This window comes from Ahaetulla prasina, chromosome 2 (assembly GCF_028640845.1).
Source record: "Ahaetulla prasina isolate Xishuangbanna chromosome 2, ASM2864084v1, whole genome shotgun sequence".
In the NCBI taxonomy this organism is placed as follows: Eukaryota; Metazoa; Chordata; class Lepidosauria; order Squamata; family Colubridae; genus Ahaetulla; species Ahaetulla prasina.
In genome coordinates, this window is record NC_080540.1 from 204,996,713 (window position 1) to 205,014,914 (window position 18,202).

Sequence of the window (18,202 nt, forward strand, 5' to 3'; positions counted from 1 at the left end):
CGTTTACTGTGTTTAAACTCTGGATTTCTGCTTTATTGTTGTCCATGATTTTCCATCTGAGGATGATCAAAGTAAGTGAAACCACGAGACACAGCTGCCATTTTTGTAAGCAATAATAAACTGTGATTCCAAATAAGCACTGTTTAGCTTCAGCAGTTGAAATACATTTGGTTTATTTCTTTTCTATTTTTTTTTACATATACATATATCATATACATATGTGAATTCCTTCACTGGTTTGTTCATTGTCAGAAACATAAAAATCCATTCAGAAGACTTTAGGCTTTGTTGTGCCAAAACAACAGTATGTCAACTTATTAAAAAGAAAGATAGTAAACATTATGAATATGAACACACACAAAAGGGGATGAGAAGAGAGTATAGTATCTCACAGCTTTTCTAGCAAATTGTCCGCAGACTGTAGAGAGTTAACTCTAGCAATGGTAAAACAGGAAAATGTATTTACTGTATGTACAGAAAAAAATAAAAACAAATGTAAACTTAATCTCAAAAATATTATTTCAATGATATATAAAAACAATATCCACATAAGTGAGAGTCCTTCTTCCATATAGTGGAGGAGCTCTCTAAGTGCCTTCATTTAATGTGAAATTGCCTTTGCAGTACCTGAAAAAAAGGGGAATAATGATTTCAAGGGAAATTCTGTGATACTGACAGGGCAGCCTATCTCAACCTGATGCCCTTCAGACTGGACTATGTGTTTTCCTGTAGTCCAAAAAAAAGAGTGCATTTACTGTATGAAAAGGTTTTTGGATCCTTTGGCTAATTGTATGATGAAAGGAGGTTTTGGTTTGCCTCTTTATGTTCCCATGGAGAGTGATTCAGATTCTTACGCCAGATCTTTCCTCTTCCCCCAGATGCTCATTTCTGGCTTTTGCTTGGCAGAACATAATCCACTCTGTATTTCAGAAAAGTCTGGTCAACAGTTTAATTGCCCAATGGATAGTTGGGGAATATCAACATTTATGGGAAGAGTAGCCTATAGGTCAGCTGATGGAGACTGGGGTAATTCATTTTTGAGTTTTGGTTTGCTGGAGGCTCCACTTGAGGGAAAGGAATCCAAATAAGCATAAACTAGAGTCTAAGGGCAATTGTTGCTTGGGTTTTACACAGGGACATAGAGAGGCAATTACTCTTGGAAAGAATTTAAAGATGGGTTTTGAGCAAGGAATTTCAATCAATATTTTGTTACTTCCCTCTAATAACTGTCTTGAATTATGTCTCTGCTCAACTTCCATTTCCCAGAAATATCACATTATGTAAACTTGTACCAATGCAGTAAGGACAAATCATTTTGATGGCAGTTTACCGCGTATGAAATTGTTGAAGGCTTCAGCTTCAAGTATGGTATGCCAATTGTTGCTAACACTGTGAGAGGAATGGAAATTCAGGCATTCAAATCACAGGCAGGGGGATCAAATGACTGCCCAGAATCCTTCTTCACACCTGCCACAATGAACTTTTTTTTTTTTTTACTATAGGTTGCTTTTAACCACATGATGCAAAGAGGTCAAGTTTGAAGAACAATGATTTAGGACCACCCATCTCATCCCTTCTTTTATAAGATATGCCCTAAGATATGCATCAAAAAGCCCCTGGAGGTAAGCAACCCCTCTCCCTTTTTCAAAAAAATGTACCATCTCTCAATGTGGGAAATATTGAAATGATATCTCTTCCATTTTAATTCTATTGAATAGGTCTCAGAAAAATCAGCATTTATAAAAACAGGATATTTTCCTTGCAGTTAAAATCTTGACCAATCTTCCAGGCCGATATGAGGTAAAATAAAACGAGAAGTCTTTTCTGAGATTCTGTTCTATAGTGAAGCTTTCACAAGACTTGGTCTTTCAAGAAATAGAACAACTTGCATCTGGACAAGTACAGACTAGTTCTTTAATTCCAGTGGAAAAATAAAGCACCACAGATGTAAAGAAGCAAAAATACAGCACACATTCCCTGCTAATTCTCTTTTACACTTTCAGGGAAATGGGGTAAACTACAGCAGAGGTCTCCAACCTTGCAACTTTAAGACTTGTAGACTTCAACTCCCAAAATTTCCTTTTGGGAATTGAAGTCCTCAAGTCTTAAAGTTGCAAAGGTTGGAGACCCCTGAACTAGAGCACTTCTACATTGGCCTTCTGCTGGTCACAATCAGATTTTACAGAGAACTGTACTACAGATGATTATGTAAATAATCATAGAAGAATGGTGCAGAGAGACCACAGTCCTAGAGGCAAATCTAATTTGTTAAAAGTGACAGATATAAACTGAGCCTCCGAGCTGCTGCAAATGTCAGCCGTGCTATTTCTTCAAGTGATACAAATGATGGAAAACAAATATGCAAGATTCTTAAACTCTGCACAAGACGTGGAGTGGAAAAGATGATGCAGAACTTTGCTGAACAAAGATGGCTACTATATTTTCAGTCACTTCAAGGCAGAAAGATAAACTAAGCACGGCAAAACTTTAAATATAAGCCACAACTATTACTGAGGCCAGCTCATCTGAAACTAGTGGAAGAAGTCACATTATCTCTTCCGTGTCTCCTCATCAGAAAGCAATTAAGTATCATTTCCATCTTTACTAAGATTGAAACAAATTAGTTTTTATCCATATTATACCACTGCAGTAATAACAAATAATATGTTGAGACACACAGATATGCTAATTACATTTTAATATACTTGGTGAGTTCTACTTCTAATTTAATTTAGGTGAGGCTCCTCAACCAATCCCAATTTTTGATCTGGCATTGTTCAGGTTTCTGGGATTGTCATTCCTATCATCCCCAGCCAATATGGGTAAATGTCTTGCTGGTTTGGAGATAACAGGAATTGCTATTTAAAGAAAACATTGCACTACTGTATCTATCCAAGCTAGAGATGAGCAAGAAGTTTTCAATGGATTCAGAAATAGTTTGGGCTCCATGAATTAATGTTGTAAATCTCTGTCAAGGTCTGAACTAGAAAATTCCCTCACGTAGTCACAATATGTTTTCCAAATGTGCTCCATCAAATTTCAAGGAATTCTTTCTTTCCCAAGCTTTGTAATCTGAAAACCTTTTAGCTGGAAAATACTGAGAACTGAATATAATCCACTTTACGTGCAAGACATATAGCTAATCACTTAGCTCTAGGTAGTCTACATGGTAGACTTGATCAAATCTTTCAAAACTGTATAGTTGAATAGCAGACCAATCTCCTTACAAGCCTTTTCCCAATTTCCTAGGAAGAGCCTATTGGGGAACCAATGATTTCTTGATTTTAGAAACCATGATTGCCCATGATAAGTCACACAATTAATGTTAAAATGGGTAATAAGGAAAAAACAATAATCTCTAATAAATTAACTTCAAACTTCCTAAAGCTTATAAATACAATTTCCAGAAATTCCAATCAGCTCAGCCAAACCTGTAATATTTTCAATCACAACAACTGCATAGCACATAACAGAAATTCACTTAAAATGGATTGTGTACATTACTAGTGCAAGATGAACTTTCATTTCAACATTACCAAATCATTCAAATTCTCTCATTATAGGTTAACAGATATAAGCAGCATGATCTCCACCCTGCTGCTAAAAAAAATACGCTTCTGTAATTTTGAAAAGTCAGTGGCCAACATCAACATTATTTTTTCCATTTTTTTTCAATTGGGAAAAATTAAAAATTAACTGTTTGTGTCATAGTCTTAGCCTAATTTGCTTGGTGATATCTCCAAAAAATTTCCCCTCCCCAAATGGTCTTTCTCATTGCATACAGATAATTTTATTCTGTTCAACTTAATGCAAACCCAAAATGAAAAGAAGAATTCAAACTATAACAATTCTTAACGGTCAAACATACCCAGAACAGTCAAAATACTTAAAATATTTTTCTAGCGATCCTCACAACACTTTGAACATACAATATATGCAGATGAAGACCTAAGAATGAAAGATGAAGCTTGATTACAAACATAAAGATTCAGAAAAATAGTTAAAACTTGCCACTGTATCTGTTAATTTCTTTAAATTCCAGTACAGTGCTGTTAAAGTTATATTTTAAAAGTTAGAATATGCTGAGATAAAGCAACCTTTTAAACAGAATTTAAACTAAAGTGCTGATTTTTCAGACTTCTCAGTCTGTTACAGAGTGTGAATGCATTGCAGCTTTGCAGATAATAGAACTAGGAACATATTGTATAGCTGAAAATTAAATGGAATTAATGTACCATCCAGAGATTCCCCTTGAAAAGAACTTCTAATCTGGCTCAAAACAGGTCCCAAATAATGAACACAGCAAGATACTGCTGTATAAGAAAAATAACAGGCAAACAATTGGGGGCGATCTGTTAAAATAAGAACTTACTTATTTTTTTCCTTTAAAATGCATTCGACTTGGTGCAATAAATAGGACCGTTTTGAAAATCTCAGCCTAGCTGGATTTAATTTAGTGATGCACCCATCCAAGGACTTTAAAAAGTTAAAATAATAACTGTATAGGCTGGTTATCAACCACTGAAAAGTTCAGCTCGGAAGTTTGTAACCAGGAATGGAAATCAGCTATGCCTGTTGGTTCTAGAGGCCATAGTGCTGCACTGTCTTAGGGAATGCAGTTGTTGTAGTGACAACAGAATTGGTGATCAAAATCAAAGACCAAGGCTTAAAAATAAATTCATTGTACAACTGGCAAGGACACAGTGGGAGACCGAGGGGAGCAACCTTGTTCTGGAAAGCTGTTCTCACTGCTTCCAGACACAGCAATAGTTTAAATATCAAGGGATTTAGCCTATTCCTGTGGGTGCTGTAATTACTGATATGCGCTGCAGGATTTCAAGAGCAATTTTTAGATCGTGTACAATTATTCATACTTACCCACCCAAGTTTCAAACCCCTGGGACTGAAATAGTGATCCTAGGGATTGTTTTTTTTTTTTAAAAAAGCCACAAGGTTGTAGGAGATTTGGCGATTTTGCCACGAGCTTCAATGGCAAAGTGAAGCAACATTAGGAAAACCTTTGACATATAAAAATATAACCAGAGACCAGTGAATATACTTCTATAGGAGCTTCTTGCCATAGGCCCTGACAACCATGGCATGACCGTAAGTATTATTATAAACACCCATTTGAATGCCAATGTGCCAATTCTTACAGAAAACAATGCTTGCAAACAGCAAAACAGAAATATAGCACAAAGTTAATCTAAGTACCTAGTCCCAATCCAATGTCAGCCAAAACTTTTTAATTGCAAAAGACCTAAGTGTAATTGTACCTATCAAAAGACATATTTACAAAAGCATAGGCAACTATTTTGATGCATGCTGTTGTCTAGATGTGTACATCCACATCAGCAATGCACCCATCTCTCCCATGCAAGGTTAAGTGTAACTGCATCTTAATTTTCAAGTGAGCAGACAAAAAATAGCTTATATATAAAAGCTGATTCATAACGTGGTTATACAGGAGAAGCTTACTCATGAATGGCTGCAGTCAACACTTCAACAAAAAGGCAGCTTCATGTTTACCCCAGGTAGGTTCACAAGTGCAATCTCTGATGTTCTGCTGTACAAGTAAATATGAAGTAAAAGCAGACTTATTCCTCTGAGAAAAACTACTGAGCTACCTACTAAGATTATAATGAAGCCAAAGCCTGCTTGACCCCTTATTTCAGGGATGCAACCAAGGAGCTGACTGCAGTCTTGGTAATTTACAAGACACCCTCTGCCTGCCACCACCATAGGCACCTTGGAAGTAATATATAATTTGAGTTCCCCTCTGCTTCTGAAAAGAAATAGACACAAGAAATACATTCATGGATTGCAACATTTCAATTATTGGCTGCACTGCTGTTTCCCCAAGGCAACAGTCATCGAAGTGCACATTGAGAACAAGAGTGCAGAGAAAGCCCATTCCAGCTTTTAATTGTGTGACTTGAATAGCCCATCTTGGGGTTTGTCTCAGCCTTCTGGAAGCATCACAAAAGAATCCAGAGGGAGGGGGGGGAAACCCACCAGAAAGCTTCCAACTGTTATCAAACCTCTTTCAAGAACCATACTTTTAATATTAAGCCTAACGGGGCTTGACTAGAACTTGATTCTTAGAAAGTGAAAAGAGGACAGGGAAAGTGAAAATGGAAACATGACACAGACAGTTAATTCTGACATGTCATTATGTGCATTAGGGAGAAAATTGCAGTCTCTCTTCCTTTGAGCACAGAGATCCAACCAGGTGGCGGTTTCTTCTTTCTGTACTTCTAGGGCTCTTATCCTAAATCGTGCTCCTCACTTTCCAACTGACTGAGTAATCTCTGGACCAAATCCAGACTACGAAGTAACCTACGGTTTCACACAAATGGAAAAGTACCTAGTATGCTAAGGGGAGAGGAGAGGTTTTGCAGTTGGAGGGAATGCTCTTCTGTATTTATTTATTTGTTAGCTTTATATCCTGCTTTTCCCTCCAGGAGGTCAAGGGAAGAAAATTTAATACCCTCTCCAGTCTCTGTATGCAATCTTGACCAAGCTTGTACTAGGTCATCAGAAAGTCCATGTTACTCATTGGCACGGACTCTACTAGTTGAGCGGAATATATGTAGGCTGTTGCCTGGCTGCCACATGGGTTACTCCAAAATCTTACAGAGCTTGTTGCTCTGCAAGAGAAAGAAAGAACAGCCACTGTTTCCCCATTGATCATTTTTCCAAAGTGCATCTTTATATGAACAAATATTGAATGAGTCACTATGTAGATGGGTTCACACACTGTTCTATGCCAGGGTGCATTTCATTTGACTTTGGCTCAGTATACTGGCAAATCTAGCTATTGTGGTCTGTACAATGAAGTTTGGTTAAAACAAAGAACAGCTTAGCGCAACCGAGTGAATCCAACCACAAATTCTGTATTTTAATGGAAGGAGTTACATCACATACACACCTGATAATTCCTACCATGCTGTAGTCATTCCAAAATGCAAATCTAAAAAAACCCTGCTATCCTATTGTTTGCAAACACCATCGGTAACACTCAACAAATAGACGTGGAGGCTAACGGTCAACCAACCTGGAAGGCTCTTGAATAATTCAATTTAGTCTACTTTAGCTATGAAAATGCCATATACAACCTTAATATAGTATCACCGTCTCACCCATGTGTAGAGGAAAAAAAAGTTTCTCTGTTTTAAGGGATGAGTTTAACCTTTCTCATGTATATCTCTCTCCAGTCTTACCAAGGTCTTCTTCCCAAACATTTTTTTTACAGCCTCTTCATTTCGTCCCCTGTACTCCACTAGTACAAAGCATACATTGAACTAATACAACCCCCCCACACACTTTTTTAAAAGATGCAAATCGGTGCCATCATTTTACTGCAATCTCTTTTCGTTTAGCAAGGCTGAGAGTTCACTGGCTTTTCTGAACTCTTGTTGAAACCATGTGACACTCTTTGCGAGTCTTTCTTTGGCAGGCATTAGCAACTTATCCAGTACCCTAAATATCAATTTAGTATTCATGACATACAATGATAACTCATGACTGAAAAAAATGAAGGAAATTTTCTTATGAAGGTACAGGTGGTTAAGAGTCCTATCTTAATGAACATCTGATATGTAACTTCTTTAGCAGGTGTAGCAGGTCTAATAGCGATTGATGCTGGGAACTGTAATATTTGCGGCATCTAAACAGCCGCACGTTACCAGTACTGAAGTAGAACAATACCTTAATTGCACTTATAAAGAATGTCCTGACTACTGACAGCTTTTATTTAGTATTCTAAATTTAGGAGCCTAATTCATTGCTTTCACTTGTGTCACCCTGTTGTTTTCTTATCTCCCAACCTGACAGAGCCTAGGGGACGGGACTTTTTTTAATACAATTTAGCCTCTTTAAAAAAATAAAAGTGGGCAAAAATGTACAAACCCCCACCTAGAAAATAATATCCCACTAGAACATGTGTTCTTGTCTTCGAGCTGCCATTTCTGGGTTTCACAAGGTGCCCTTCAACAATTTTCAAAACTTCTTATTCCCCAGAAAGTCTTTTTCAAAGGCTTCTGATTATAACTTAAACCTCCATTGTTCTGGTTGTTCCTTTTCTCTTTGGTTTGCACTGCGGGACGTTTTACATCCCCAGGAAAGAGTCAGATGTAATTCCCTCCTCTGCAACGGAAATGAGACCAGTCTAGGAACTGTAATAATGAGAGAGTTCTTGGGCCATTTTTTTTTTTAAAAATCAGGAAATACAGTATGGATATGGGGATAGACAGACATCTCTGTCGGGCAATTCCACAGCATAGGGGACCTGTTGGTTAGCAAATGGGGACTGGAATGATACCAGATTTTGATCAACTAGTTTATAAAGTGCCTGAAAATACTTAAATATCCGAAGGAGGATCATAATGCCAATTGAACAAAAACATTACACGCTACTGCTATCAGTACAACGAATATATGATTATTTGCTGTTGAGAATCATTAGTGTAGCACTATGTGCAGATAAAACAGAGAAGGTTATGATAGAAAGTTTCCACCCAGGGACATGAAAAAATAAGACCTGTTTCAGTTGAAATCATTTCTATTCACTGAAGGTCTTCATCTGTTTCTATATCCAAAATATTAACTTGGTAACTTATAAAGTTTGGACTCAGAGATCACAATGATTGATCGATCAATAATCTAGTTATTGGCATATCTTCCACAACGTGTTGCTACCGAGCTTGGCAACACTTGAACATTTTTTACCCAGTCTCTTTTACATCTTAGCTTATCCACTGACAAGGCTTAACAAGTTGATAAGCCTCCATTTGTCTCATCATTCCCCCTCGGCTGAACAGCAGCAGCAGTTCGGATGAAAATTACAAGCCAACAAAAGAAGACCAACATATGACAGAGAGATAAATATACCATGAAATCTCTCCTGTCACATTCCAATTTTTTTCTCCCATTTCTTTTCTTATTTTTTTTTTCTTTTTAAAAAGGAGGACTGGATCAATTGCTCTATGATAACTTAACTAGGCAAATGCAAGTTAGAAGCCAAAACATTTCCAACAACCTGTACAGAAACAACAAAATTTACAACTGAAAAATGTCACTAACACCCATTCAGGCAGATGTGTTAATTTTTGTTTGTTTCGCAAAGGACAGGTTATCAAAGAGAGAGTGGCGCGTGATCCTCCAGCCTGCCTTAGTTTCCTTAAGTAACCTTCTGCTTGATGCTAGGAGTTTCTGGTCGATAGTCCTTCCTCTCAGAGACGTTGCGCTTCACCTTGGCACAGACAGGAGACTCCTGATTTAATGAAGGGCTGGAGTGGCATTTCTTCAGTCCAGGACCATCAATCTCACTGGTACTCAGCAACTTCTTTCCTGCTCCATCTTTGAGAAGAGACACATAGATTTCATAACGGGTTTTCTGGAAAAAAAACAAAGAAAGAAAAGACTCAGTCTACAGTGTCACTTCTACGATGCATGTGGAAATCAGGCGTGGCAAATGCATAGATGCATAGATGCATAGCAAGTAAACCAGCAAAGCAATTATTAGCCAGTGGGTGACAAGGGCATCCAGAAGTAATACTGAAATGTCTTGTAAACTGAAAACTGAAGGACACGAGTTGGTTCGCTTTCTCAGAAGAAGCATTTGAACTTTGAATGTTGTATTTTGAAAAGACATCCAAAGAATCTTGTCCAAATTAGTGGATTTTAGAGTGTGCAATAAATCGTGGTGCAGCGGTTAGAATGCAGAATTGCAGGCTAATTCAGCTGACTGCTGACTGCCAGCAATTTGGCAGTTCGATTCACACCAGTTCAAGGTTGACTCAGCCTTCCATCCATCTGAGGTGGGTAAAATGAGGACACAGATTGTTGGGGGCAATAGGCTGACTCTATAAACTGCTTAGAGAGGGCTGTCAAGCACTGTGAAGCAGTGTATAGGTCTAAGTGCTATTGCTATCTTCAGTCTACCCACAAGACTTAGGCAAGCTAAAGACGCTTAAGAAGGATCCTTATTGTTGCCTCACCTTGTCCTTTCCTACACTTCCCCCTTTAGCCCAACTTGATTTGGGGGGGAAAATGCTTTCTTAAAACAAAAGAATACCTCTCATTTTATGCCCAGCTGATCAGTATGTAAAGTAGAAAATTTAGCAACGGCAAATGGATATACATTTACCTATAAAATACAGAACTTTAATTGTGGTGCCTACTAGCTTCTCATCTTTCCATGATTATGAATACAATGGTTCAGTATTATGATGTCAAAATGATCATTATAGAATGGAACTTAAGTTTTTCTCTATGCCATGTATTCCAGTATGGTATGGATTTCTAATTGCTTGTAAAAGATACTGTTGCTGGTCTTCAGCTAGGCAGACTGTTGCATTTTAATGTATCACTTCACTGCCACAAATTTCTGAGCCCACCAGGCACCAAATACAGTGTAAAGGAAGATTAAACGTATGTTTAAAAATGCCAACTGCTGAATTTATTCACTCTCTAGGAAACCACAGGCAGTTTCATCTGCAACATCACTCAGTGGTGCTGTGATTAACTCAAATACACTAATGGTGATTAACCAGAATTCAGAAAAAAAGGCTTTTAAGAGATGCAAAATGCAGTTTCTAGAATTTCCAGGATTATTTATTTAATGATATGCATTCTGACCCTTCCCAATGAATCATGACAAATGTTGATGAAGTTCTACCAAATGCCATACATTCTTTAAAGGAAAATCTATTCAAAATTGTGTTCTCCAACCAAGTACAAAAAGGGCTTTCTCTTATTTCAAAACATGACTCAGCCATGCATTGCTATACAAATGCAGATTTCAAGGTCTCTTTAAATATTCATTATCGGATGAAGCATAATCACTTAAAAAGGCTAGCAGTATTCATCTCACTAGTTTGGTATTGTTGAGTGACATGCTTATATAATTATTTGTCTTTTCACCATTGCTGGAAGTATAAATACTAAGCACATGACTATTTCATTTAACTGTCAAATTGAAACTTTTTAAAAAAATAATCCATCTCTTCCAATCCACAACCATTGCTTTCTCTGTTGTGTTCTTTTTTTAAAAAAAATTTTTTCAAGTGTTGGAGCATTCACAACTTCTGCAGGCAAGTCGTTTCAGTTAGAACAATTAATAAGTGGAACGACTTGCCTGCAGAAGTTGTGAATGCTCCAACACTGGAAATTTTTTTTAAAAAAAAAAGAACAACAGAGAAAGCAATGGTTGTGGATTGGAAGAGACGGATTTTTTTTTTTTAAAGTTTCAATTTGACAGTTAAATGAAATAGTCATGTGCTTAGTATTTATGCTTCCAGCAATGGTGAAAAGACAAATAATTATATAAGCATGTCACTCAACAATACCAAACTAGTGAGATGAATACTGCTAGCCTTTTTAAGTGATTATACTTCATCAGATAATGAATATGCTAGAGAACTGAACAGAGAAGAAATGGTGCCAGGAATGCTGATTGTTGTATAGCAGCTATTCTTCAGCTCTGGAGTTTTTCTGCCTCTATTCCAAATTTATAATAGAATAATTCTTTTATTGAGAATCTTTGGAAACAAGACTTAGAAAGTCAGTAACAGATCCCACCCTCTGGAATATCTTCTCTCCTGAGGTGAGGGTTGCTCCCGTGTTCCTAATCTCTCATAAGAGCCTTAAGACCTGGCTCTGCCAGATGGCTTGACCACCCAATGGGAGAGCTTCATATTGGAAGTAGTTGACTAATTAAAATTCAATCCTACCTCCCCCCCACCCCCCTCCATGTGTCTAACTCCCTTCTTTTCCATCTTTTGTTACCATTTTTTTAATCTGTTAATGTTTTTTATCTGCTGTGTTTCTTTATGATGGATTGATTTTCATGTTTTTCAATGTTTTTATGTTGTAAGTCACCAAGAGTCTTTGGATACAAGATAGGTGGCAAATAATTTTAAACAAACAAACAACTTTTTAAAAATAATCCATCTCTTCCAATCCACAACCATTGCTTTCTCTGTTGTGTTCTTTTTAAAAAATTTTTCAAGTGTTGGAGCATTCACAACTTCTGCAGGCAAGTCGTTTCAGTTAGAACAATTAATAAGTGGAACGACTTGCCTGCAGAAGTTGTGAATGCTCCAACACTGGAAATTTTTTTTTTTAAAAAAAGAACACAACAGAGAAAGCAATGGTTGTGGATTGGAAGAGACGGATTATTTTTTTTTAAAGTTTCAATTTGACAGTTAAATGAAATAGTCATGTGCTTAGTATTTATGCTTCCAGCAATGGTGAAAAGACAAATAATTATATAAGCATGTCACTCAACAATACCAAACTAGTGAGATGAATACTGCTAGCCTTTTTAAGTGATTATACTTCATCAGATAATGAATATGCTAGAGAACTGAACAGAGAAGAAATGGTGCCAGGAATGCTGATTGTTGTATAGCAGCTATTCTTCAGCTCTGGAGTTTTTCTGCCTCTATTCCAAATTTATAATAGAATAATTCTTTTATTGAGAATCTTTGGAAACAAGACTTAGAAAGTCAGTAACAGATCCCACCCTCTGGAATATCTTCTCTCCTGAGGTGAGGGTTGCTCCCGTGTTCCTAATCTCTCATAAGAGCCTTAAGACCTGGCTCTGCCAGATGGCTTGACCACCCAATGGGAGAGCTTCATATTGGAAGTAGTTGACTAATTAAAATTCAATCCTACCTCCCCCCCACCCCCCTCCATGTGTCTAACTCCCTTCTTTTCCATCTTTTGTTACCATTTTTTTAATCTGTTAATGTTTTTTATCTGCTGTGTTTCTTTATGATGGATTGATTTTCATGTTTTTCAATGTTTTTATGTTGTAAGTCACCAAGAGTCTTTGGATACAAGATAGGTGGCAAATAATTTTAAACAAACAAACAACTTTTTAAAAAGTTGTTTGTTTGTTTAAAATTATTTGCCACCTATCTTGTATGCTGTATTGGCCATGTCTGGCAGGTGATATTCTAATGAATTGTATATTTTTTAATCTATTAGATTTATATAGCAATAGCACTTAGACTTATATACCATTTCATAGTGCTTTAAAGCATTCTCAGAGTGGTTTACAGAGTCAGCATATTGCCCCCAACAATCTGGGTCCTTATTTTACTGAGCTCGGAAGGAATGGAGGCTAAGTTAACCTTGAGCCACTCAGGATTGAACTCTAGGCTGTGGGCAGAGTTTGCCTGCAATACTGCATTCTAACTCTTCCATTTCTCTAGGAGTTTAAGGCAGTTTACATCGGGATCTCCCTTCATTTTATCCCCACATTAACTCGGTGAGGAAGATTGACCTAAAAGTGTGATTGACCAGAGACCAACTCAAGATATTAACTGCTATACATCCTCTGCAGTTCAGACAATGTTACCAACAAACCATGTTTCAAAATTCATGACAACAGAATTCATCAGCAGGCTAATCCATATATACATGGCTGGTTGGGAACTAAAACATTGAAAACAATTGCTCTAGAAAAGTATGGAATAGCGCTGCCCATAATTTAGTTTAACTCCAGAACTTAAACTGTTGTAATCAGGCTTGTTGGACTTCTCACTGCCATCCACACATGGCATCCACTACTGTTGTTCCATCTCTAGTGGCATACAGGTAGTTTCTGGTAATTTAAATGAATAAGAAAAGAAGCTACCTGCACAGGTTAACCCTATAAAGCATGGGGGAAATTCCAGTATCAAATGAAGACAGAGAAGCAGAACTAAAAAAGTAACAACATGAAAACATCACCTTCTTCCTAAATTATTACAGACTGATTCTTCAAAAACTAACAGCCTTGCTCAAAACAAAGCAAATACACATCCGGTTCATCATCCTACATTTATGCTTTACTAAACAACCTGTGCTCTGTTGGGTCATGGTTACAGAGATACCGTATTTTTTGGAGTATAAGATGCGCCTTCCCCCCCCTAAAAGGGGGTGAAAATTTGTGTGCGTTTTATTCATCGAATGTAGCCCCACCCATCCACTGGCCTCCACCCTTTGGCCTCTGTCTCCCAGCAATTTACCTCCTTACAGCAAGCAACAAGAAGAAACAGCCCATTTCAGCTTCAGCACAGCCTAATTAGCACAAGTTGATTGTCCTTTAGATCAGCCTCCCAATTCTCAGCTGTTTCAGGCTGCAGGAATTGTCATTGCCTATTGCTGCGCAGGCCTCTGCTGCTCACTGCAAGGAGGTAAATTTCTGGGACCAGATTTTTTTTTCTTGTGCTAATCAAGCTATGCTGAAAACGAAAATGAAAGTAAAGCAGGCTATTTGCTGTTTGCTGCAACGAGGGAAAATTGCTGGGAGGCAGAAGCAGATTTCTTTTTCTTGTTTTCCTCACCAAAAAAGGTAGGTGCATTTTATAGTCCAGAGCGTCTTATACTCCGAAAAATATGGTATTTGCTTACCTAAAAACAAAACAAAACAGAATGATCACCGGGGTGGGGGGGGGTCGGCGACAGAGGGAATGGGAGCAATCTTTAACTTAACCTGCTAGTTTCCCCACTGACTTTCTTTGTAGGAAGCTGGCTTGGAGCACTGAAAATGACAATCGCATAACTGCGGCTGATTACAGATGCACAGCAGCAGGAAAGCAGCCACAACTTTGCCAAATTTTAATCTCAGGTCCTAGATTTTGGTTGCATTCTGTAAATTAATTCATTTATGGTAAATTGATTTTAAAATGTTGTTCTGTGAGCCACTGGTTTTCCCAGCTGAAGGTACAAACAATGGAACAGACATGAGAGTCTAAATAATACATAGACATCAACAGGATAATTCTCTCCCATCTAGACATTTTTGATTAAAACATGTAGCAATATTCCCTCCATTTTTTTTTAAATTATAGAGTTAAAATTGCCGGCTGGCCGGGCGGCTTGCCGGCTTGCCGGGCGATCGCGGCTTGCCGCCGGCCTTTTTCGGCGGTTTGGCGGCGGCGGCGGCGGCAGCGACGGCGACGGGGGGTCACTGATGTCCAGGCCCCCTTGGACCCCGCCCGTGGGAGGAAGCGGTGGCGGCCCTGGCAGCTAGCCGGGCGGCTTGCTGGGCGGTCTGCGGCTTGCCTGGCTGCCGCCGGCCCTTTTTGGCACTCTGGCGGCGGCGGCGGCGACGGCGGCGGCGGCGGCGGGGGCCTTTGACATCTTGGGCCCCCTTAGATCCCCCGCCCTGATGGAGGAGGCTTCAGTCGTGGAGGAAGATGGAGGACGGGCGACTTCAGGGGCGAGGGAGGAGCCCCGGAGCCCCGGAGGAGGCCCAGTGGAGATCTGAGGGCCTACCGGGCCCCGCCGGCCTTTGTTGGTTTTCTGGCGGTGGCGGCCTGGCTTTTTCGCCTGGCGCCGGTGGAGTGACTGGCGCCCTTCCTAGTTGGGGATGTCGGTGGCCTCATGCGCGGCGATGGGACGCCGGTGACGACGGCCGGGCGGAGGTGGCGGTGGCGGCGGCCTACCTCGCGCTTCAAGGTGGCGGACGGCCTGTTTAACATCTCTACCATCGTCCGCCTCTCCTTCTTCCTTAGTCCACCCCTGACTATTTATAGGTGGGTGGCGAACTGACTGAATGAGTGGTTTTGTTTTCACCCCACGAGGATCACTATTGACTGCTTCCCATCAGGACTGACTGACAGACCGTTGTGGTCACTGTATCATCTGTTACCATCTTGACCGCCCAGGATGGGCCTCCTGCCGGACTTTCTTGGTGATGCGAACGCCACGGCGGCTGACCTTCTTGCCCTGCGAGGCGCCCCTCTCTCGCGGGTTTGGCCTCCATACTATCGAGGGCCCACCTTGAGGACGGGCTTTGGAGCCCGAGAGGTGGCATGCTAAAAATAGGAGGCTTAGGGCTTTTAATTAGTTGTTTTAAGAAATTTTTAAGGGAGTTTTAATGGGGATTTTAAGGGTTGGGAGGGGAGGGATTCACGGGTAGGGGAGAGAACCCGCCGGGAGGGGGTGGGAGGTTAGGGCGGGTATTGGGAGTAGCCCGCCGGGTGGGGAACCTACCTCAAACTCCAGATAATGGTCTTTCAACTTGTAGTCTTCAATCTCCTTGCCCTTAAGTTTCTTATCCGGTGGGTAGGAACGATGTTCGGCTAGTTCAGTAGAGACCTGCTTCAGTTTGTTCTCGTGGGATTTTAGCTGGTCATCCTGCAGAGGTAATTACATCGTTTAGAATGAACCTCTAGTGCATTTAATAAAATGATTTAAAAACTCATTTCTGTTGCTTTTAGGAGCGTTCAGTTCCTAAATCTGAAACTCAACTATCCCTGGTTCCTAAACCAGCAATTCAAATACTACATGGATTTTATTTAAATTAACAAGAATTTTCTAAACAAAATTGGGAAAGATCCATCCATCATTATGACCTAGATCTGTACAGGTAGCCCTCAACTTACAACCGGTTCAGTGATGGGTTTCAATTTTTTTTACTACGGGTTCTATGGGTGTGGCTTGGTGGGCGTAGCAGGGGAAGGATACTGTAAAATGTCCATTCCCTCCCCACTCCAGGGGAAAGTTACTGCAAAATCCCCATTTCCTCCTGATCAGCTGGGATTCGGGAGGCAGAGAATAGATGGGGGCGGGGCCAGTCAGAATTTTTACTATCGGTTCTCTGAACTACTCAAAATTTCTGCTACTGATTCTCCAGAACTGGTCAGAATCTGCTGAAACCTACCTCTGAACCAGATGCTTAGTGACTGTTCATATTTACAAGAGACCTCCCTTGGTGGTACTTGCAACCTAGATCCAAAGTTTGAATAGTTCTCCTTCTCTTGAGTGATTTCATGACTGCACTTTGGACACTCAGCATTTAGGTTGCATTATGGCCATTGACAGTGTCCCACAGTCATATGATCATGTTTTATGACAGTTTTCAACAAAGTCAGCCCATAGCAAAGCATTGGTTACCTTAATGACCACGGAGTTTAACAACCCCAACAAAAAGATTACAAAATCAGGTCAGTCACGTGAATGACCTGAATTATGACCACCACAACTTGCAACCAGGATGGACAGCCTCCATAATAGTCATAACTCAAGGACTTTCTGTATCTAAGTTGTAGTCATATCATGGGTTCCAAAGAAGAGATCACTCTATTGGCTGGTGCTATTATTATTTCCCATTCAGCCTAGAAAGAATAGCTAGGTCCACAGCTGATTTGGAAATCACGTAGCCAGCTTCCACACTACCTTCGGTGTTAGGACTAATGAATTGAGTGCCCATATAGAATAGAATAGAATAGAATTTTTTATTAGCCAAGTGTGATTGGACACACAAGGAATTTGTCTTGGTGCATATGCTCTCAGTGTACATAAAAGAAAAGATACGTTCATCAAGGTACAACATTTACAACACAAATGATGGTCAATATATCAATATAAATCATAAGGATTGCCCAGCAACAAAGTTACAGTCATACAGTCATAAGTGAAAGGAGATGGGTGATGGGAATGATGAGAAGATTAATAGTAGTGCAGATTTAGTAAATAGTTTGACAGTGTTGATGGAATTATTTGTTTAGCAGAGTGATGGCCTTCGGGGAAAAAACTGTTCTTGTGTCTAGTTGTTCTGGTGTGCAGTGCTCTATAGTATCGTTTTGAGGGTAGGAGTTGAAACAGTTTATGTCCTGGATGTGAGGGATCTGTAAATATTTTCATGGCCCTCTTCTTGATTCGTGCAGTCCTCAATGGAAGGTGATAGTACACGATAAACTTCTCCTTAAACTAACATCCTATGGCATCTCAGGACCCCTCCACAAATGGATATCTGCTTTTCTGTCTAACAGACAAGTGGTCAAAATCGGCAATGCTTTATCAAATCCTGTTCCTGTCAAGAGTGGCGTTCCTCAAGGCAGCGTCCTTGGACCAACACTCTTTATTCTATACATTAATGATCTTTGTGACCATATCTCAAGTAATTGTGTTCTCTTTGCTGACGATGTCAAACTATTTAACACCACAGATAACACTTCTATAATTCAAAACGACCTTGACCATCTAACCGCTTGGTCTAAAAATTGGCAGCTCCAAATTTCAACCAGCAAATGCTCAGTCTTACATATAGGAAAAAAGAACCCTAAAACTAAGTACATACTAGATGGACATTACCTTACAGACGACCCCCATCCCGTTAAAGACCTTGGAGTTTTCATGTCAAATGATCTAAGTGCCAAAGCCCACTGCAACTACATAGCAAAAAAAGCTCTAAGAGTTG

The 18,202-nt window shown here is 39.5% G+C and overlaps 1 protein-coding gene across 2 annotated transcripts in view; it reads right to left on the reverse strand.

Annotated features, from left to right (window-relative positions):
* Positions 1-122: 122 nt before the first annotated feature.
* PSD3 (pleckstrin and Sec7 domain containing 3) overlaps positions 123-18,202 on the reverse strand; it is a 200,946-nt gene continuing 182,866 nt past the window's right edge. The window contains exons 15-16 of one of the 2 annotated variants that reach the window (XM_058168824.1): positions 15,994-16,137; positions 123-9,397 (exon numbers count right to left, since the gene is read on the reverse strand). In XM_058168824.1, the coding sequence (XP_058024807.1) occupies positions 9,182-9,397; positions 15,994-16,137 (360 nt within the window). In that variant the 3' untranslated portion in view covers positions 123-9,181. The remainder of the gene's footprint in view (positions 9,398-15,993; positions 16,138-18,202) is intronic. The other variant, XM_058168825.1, reaches the window with a different exon arrangement.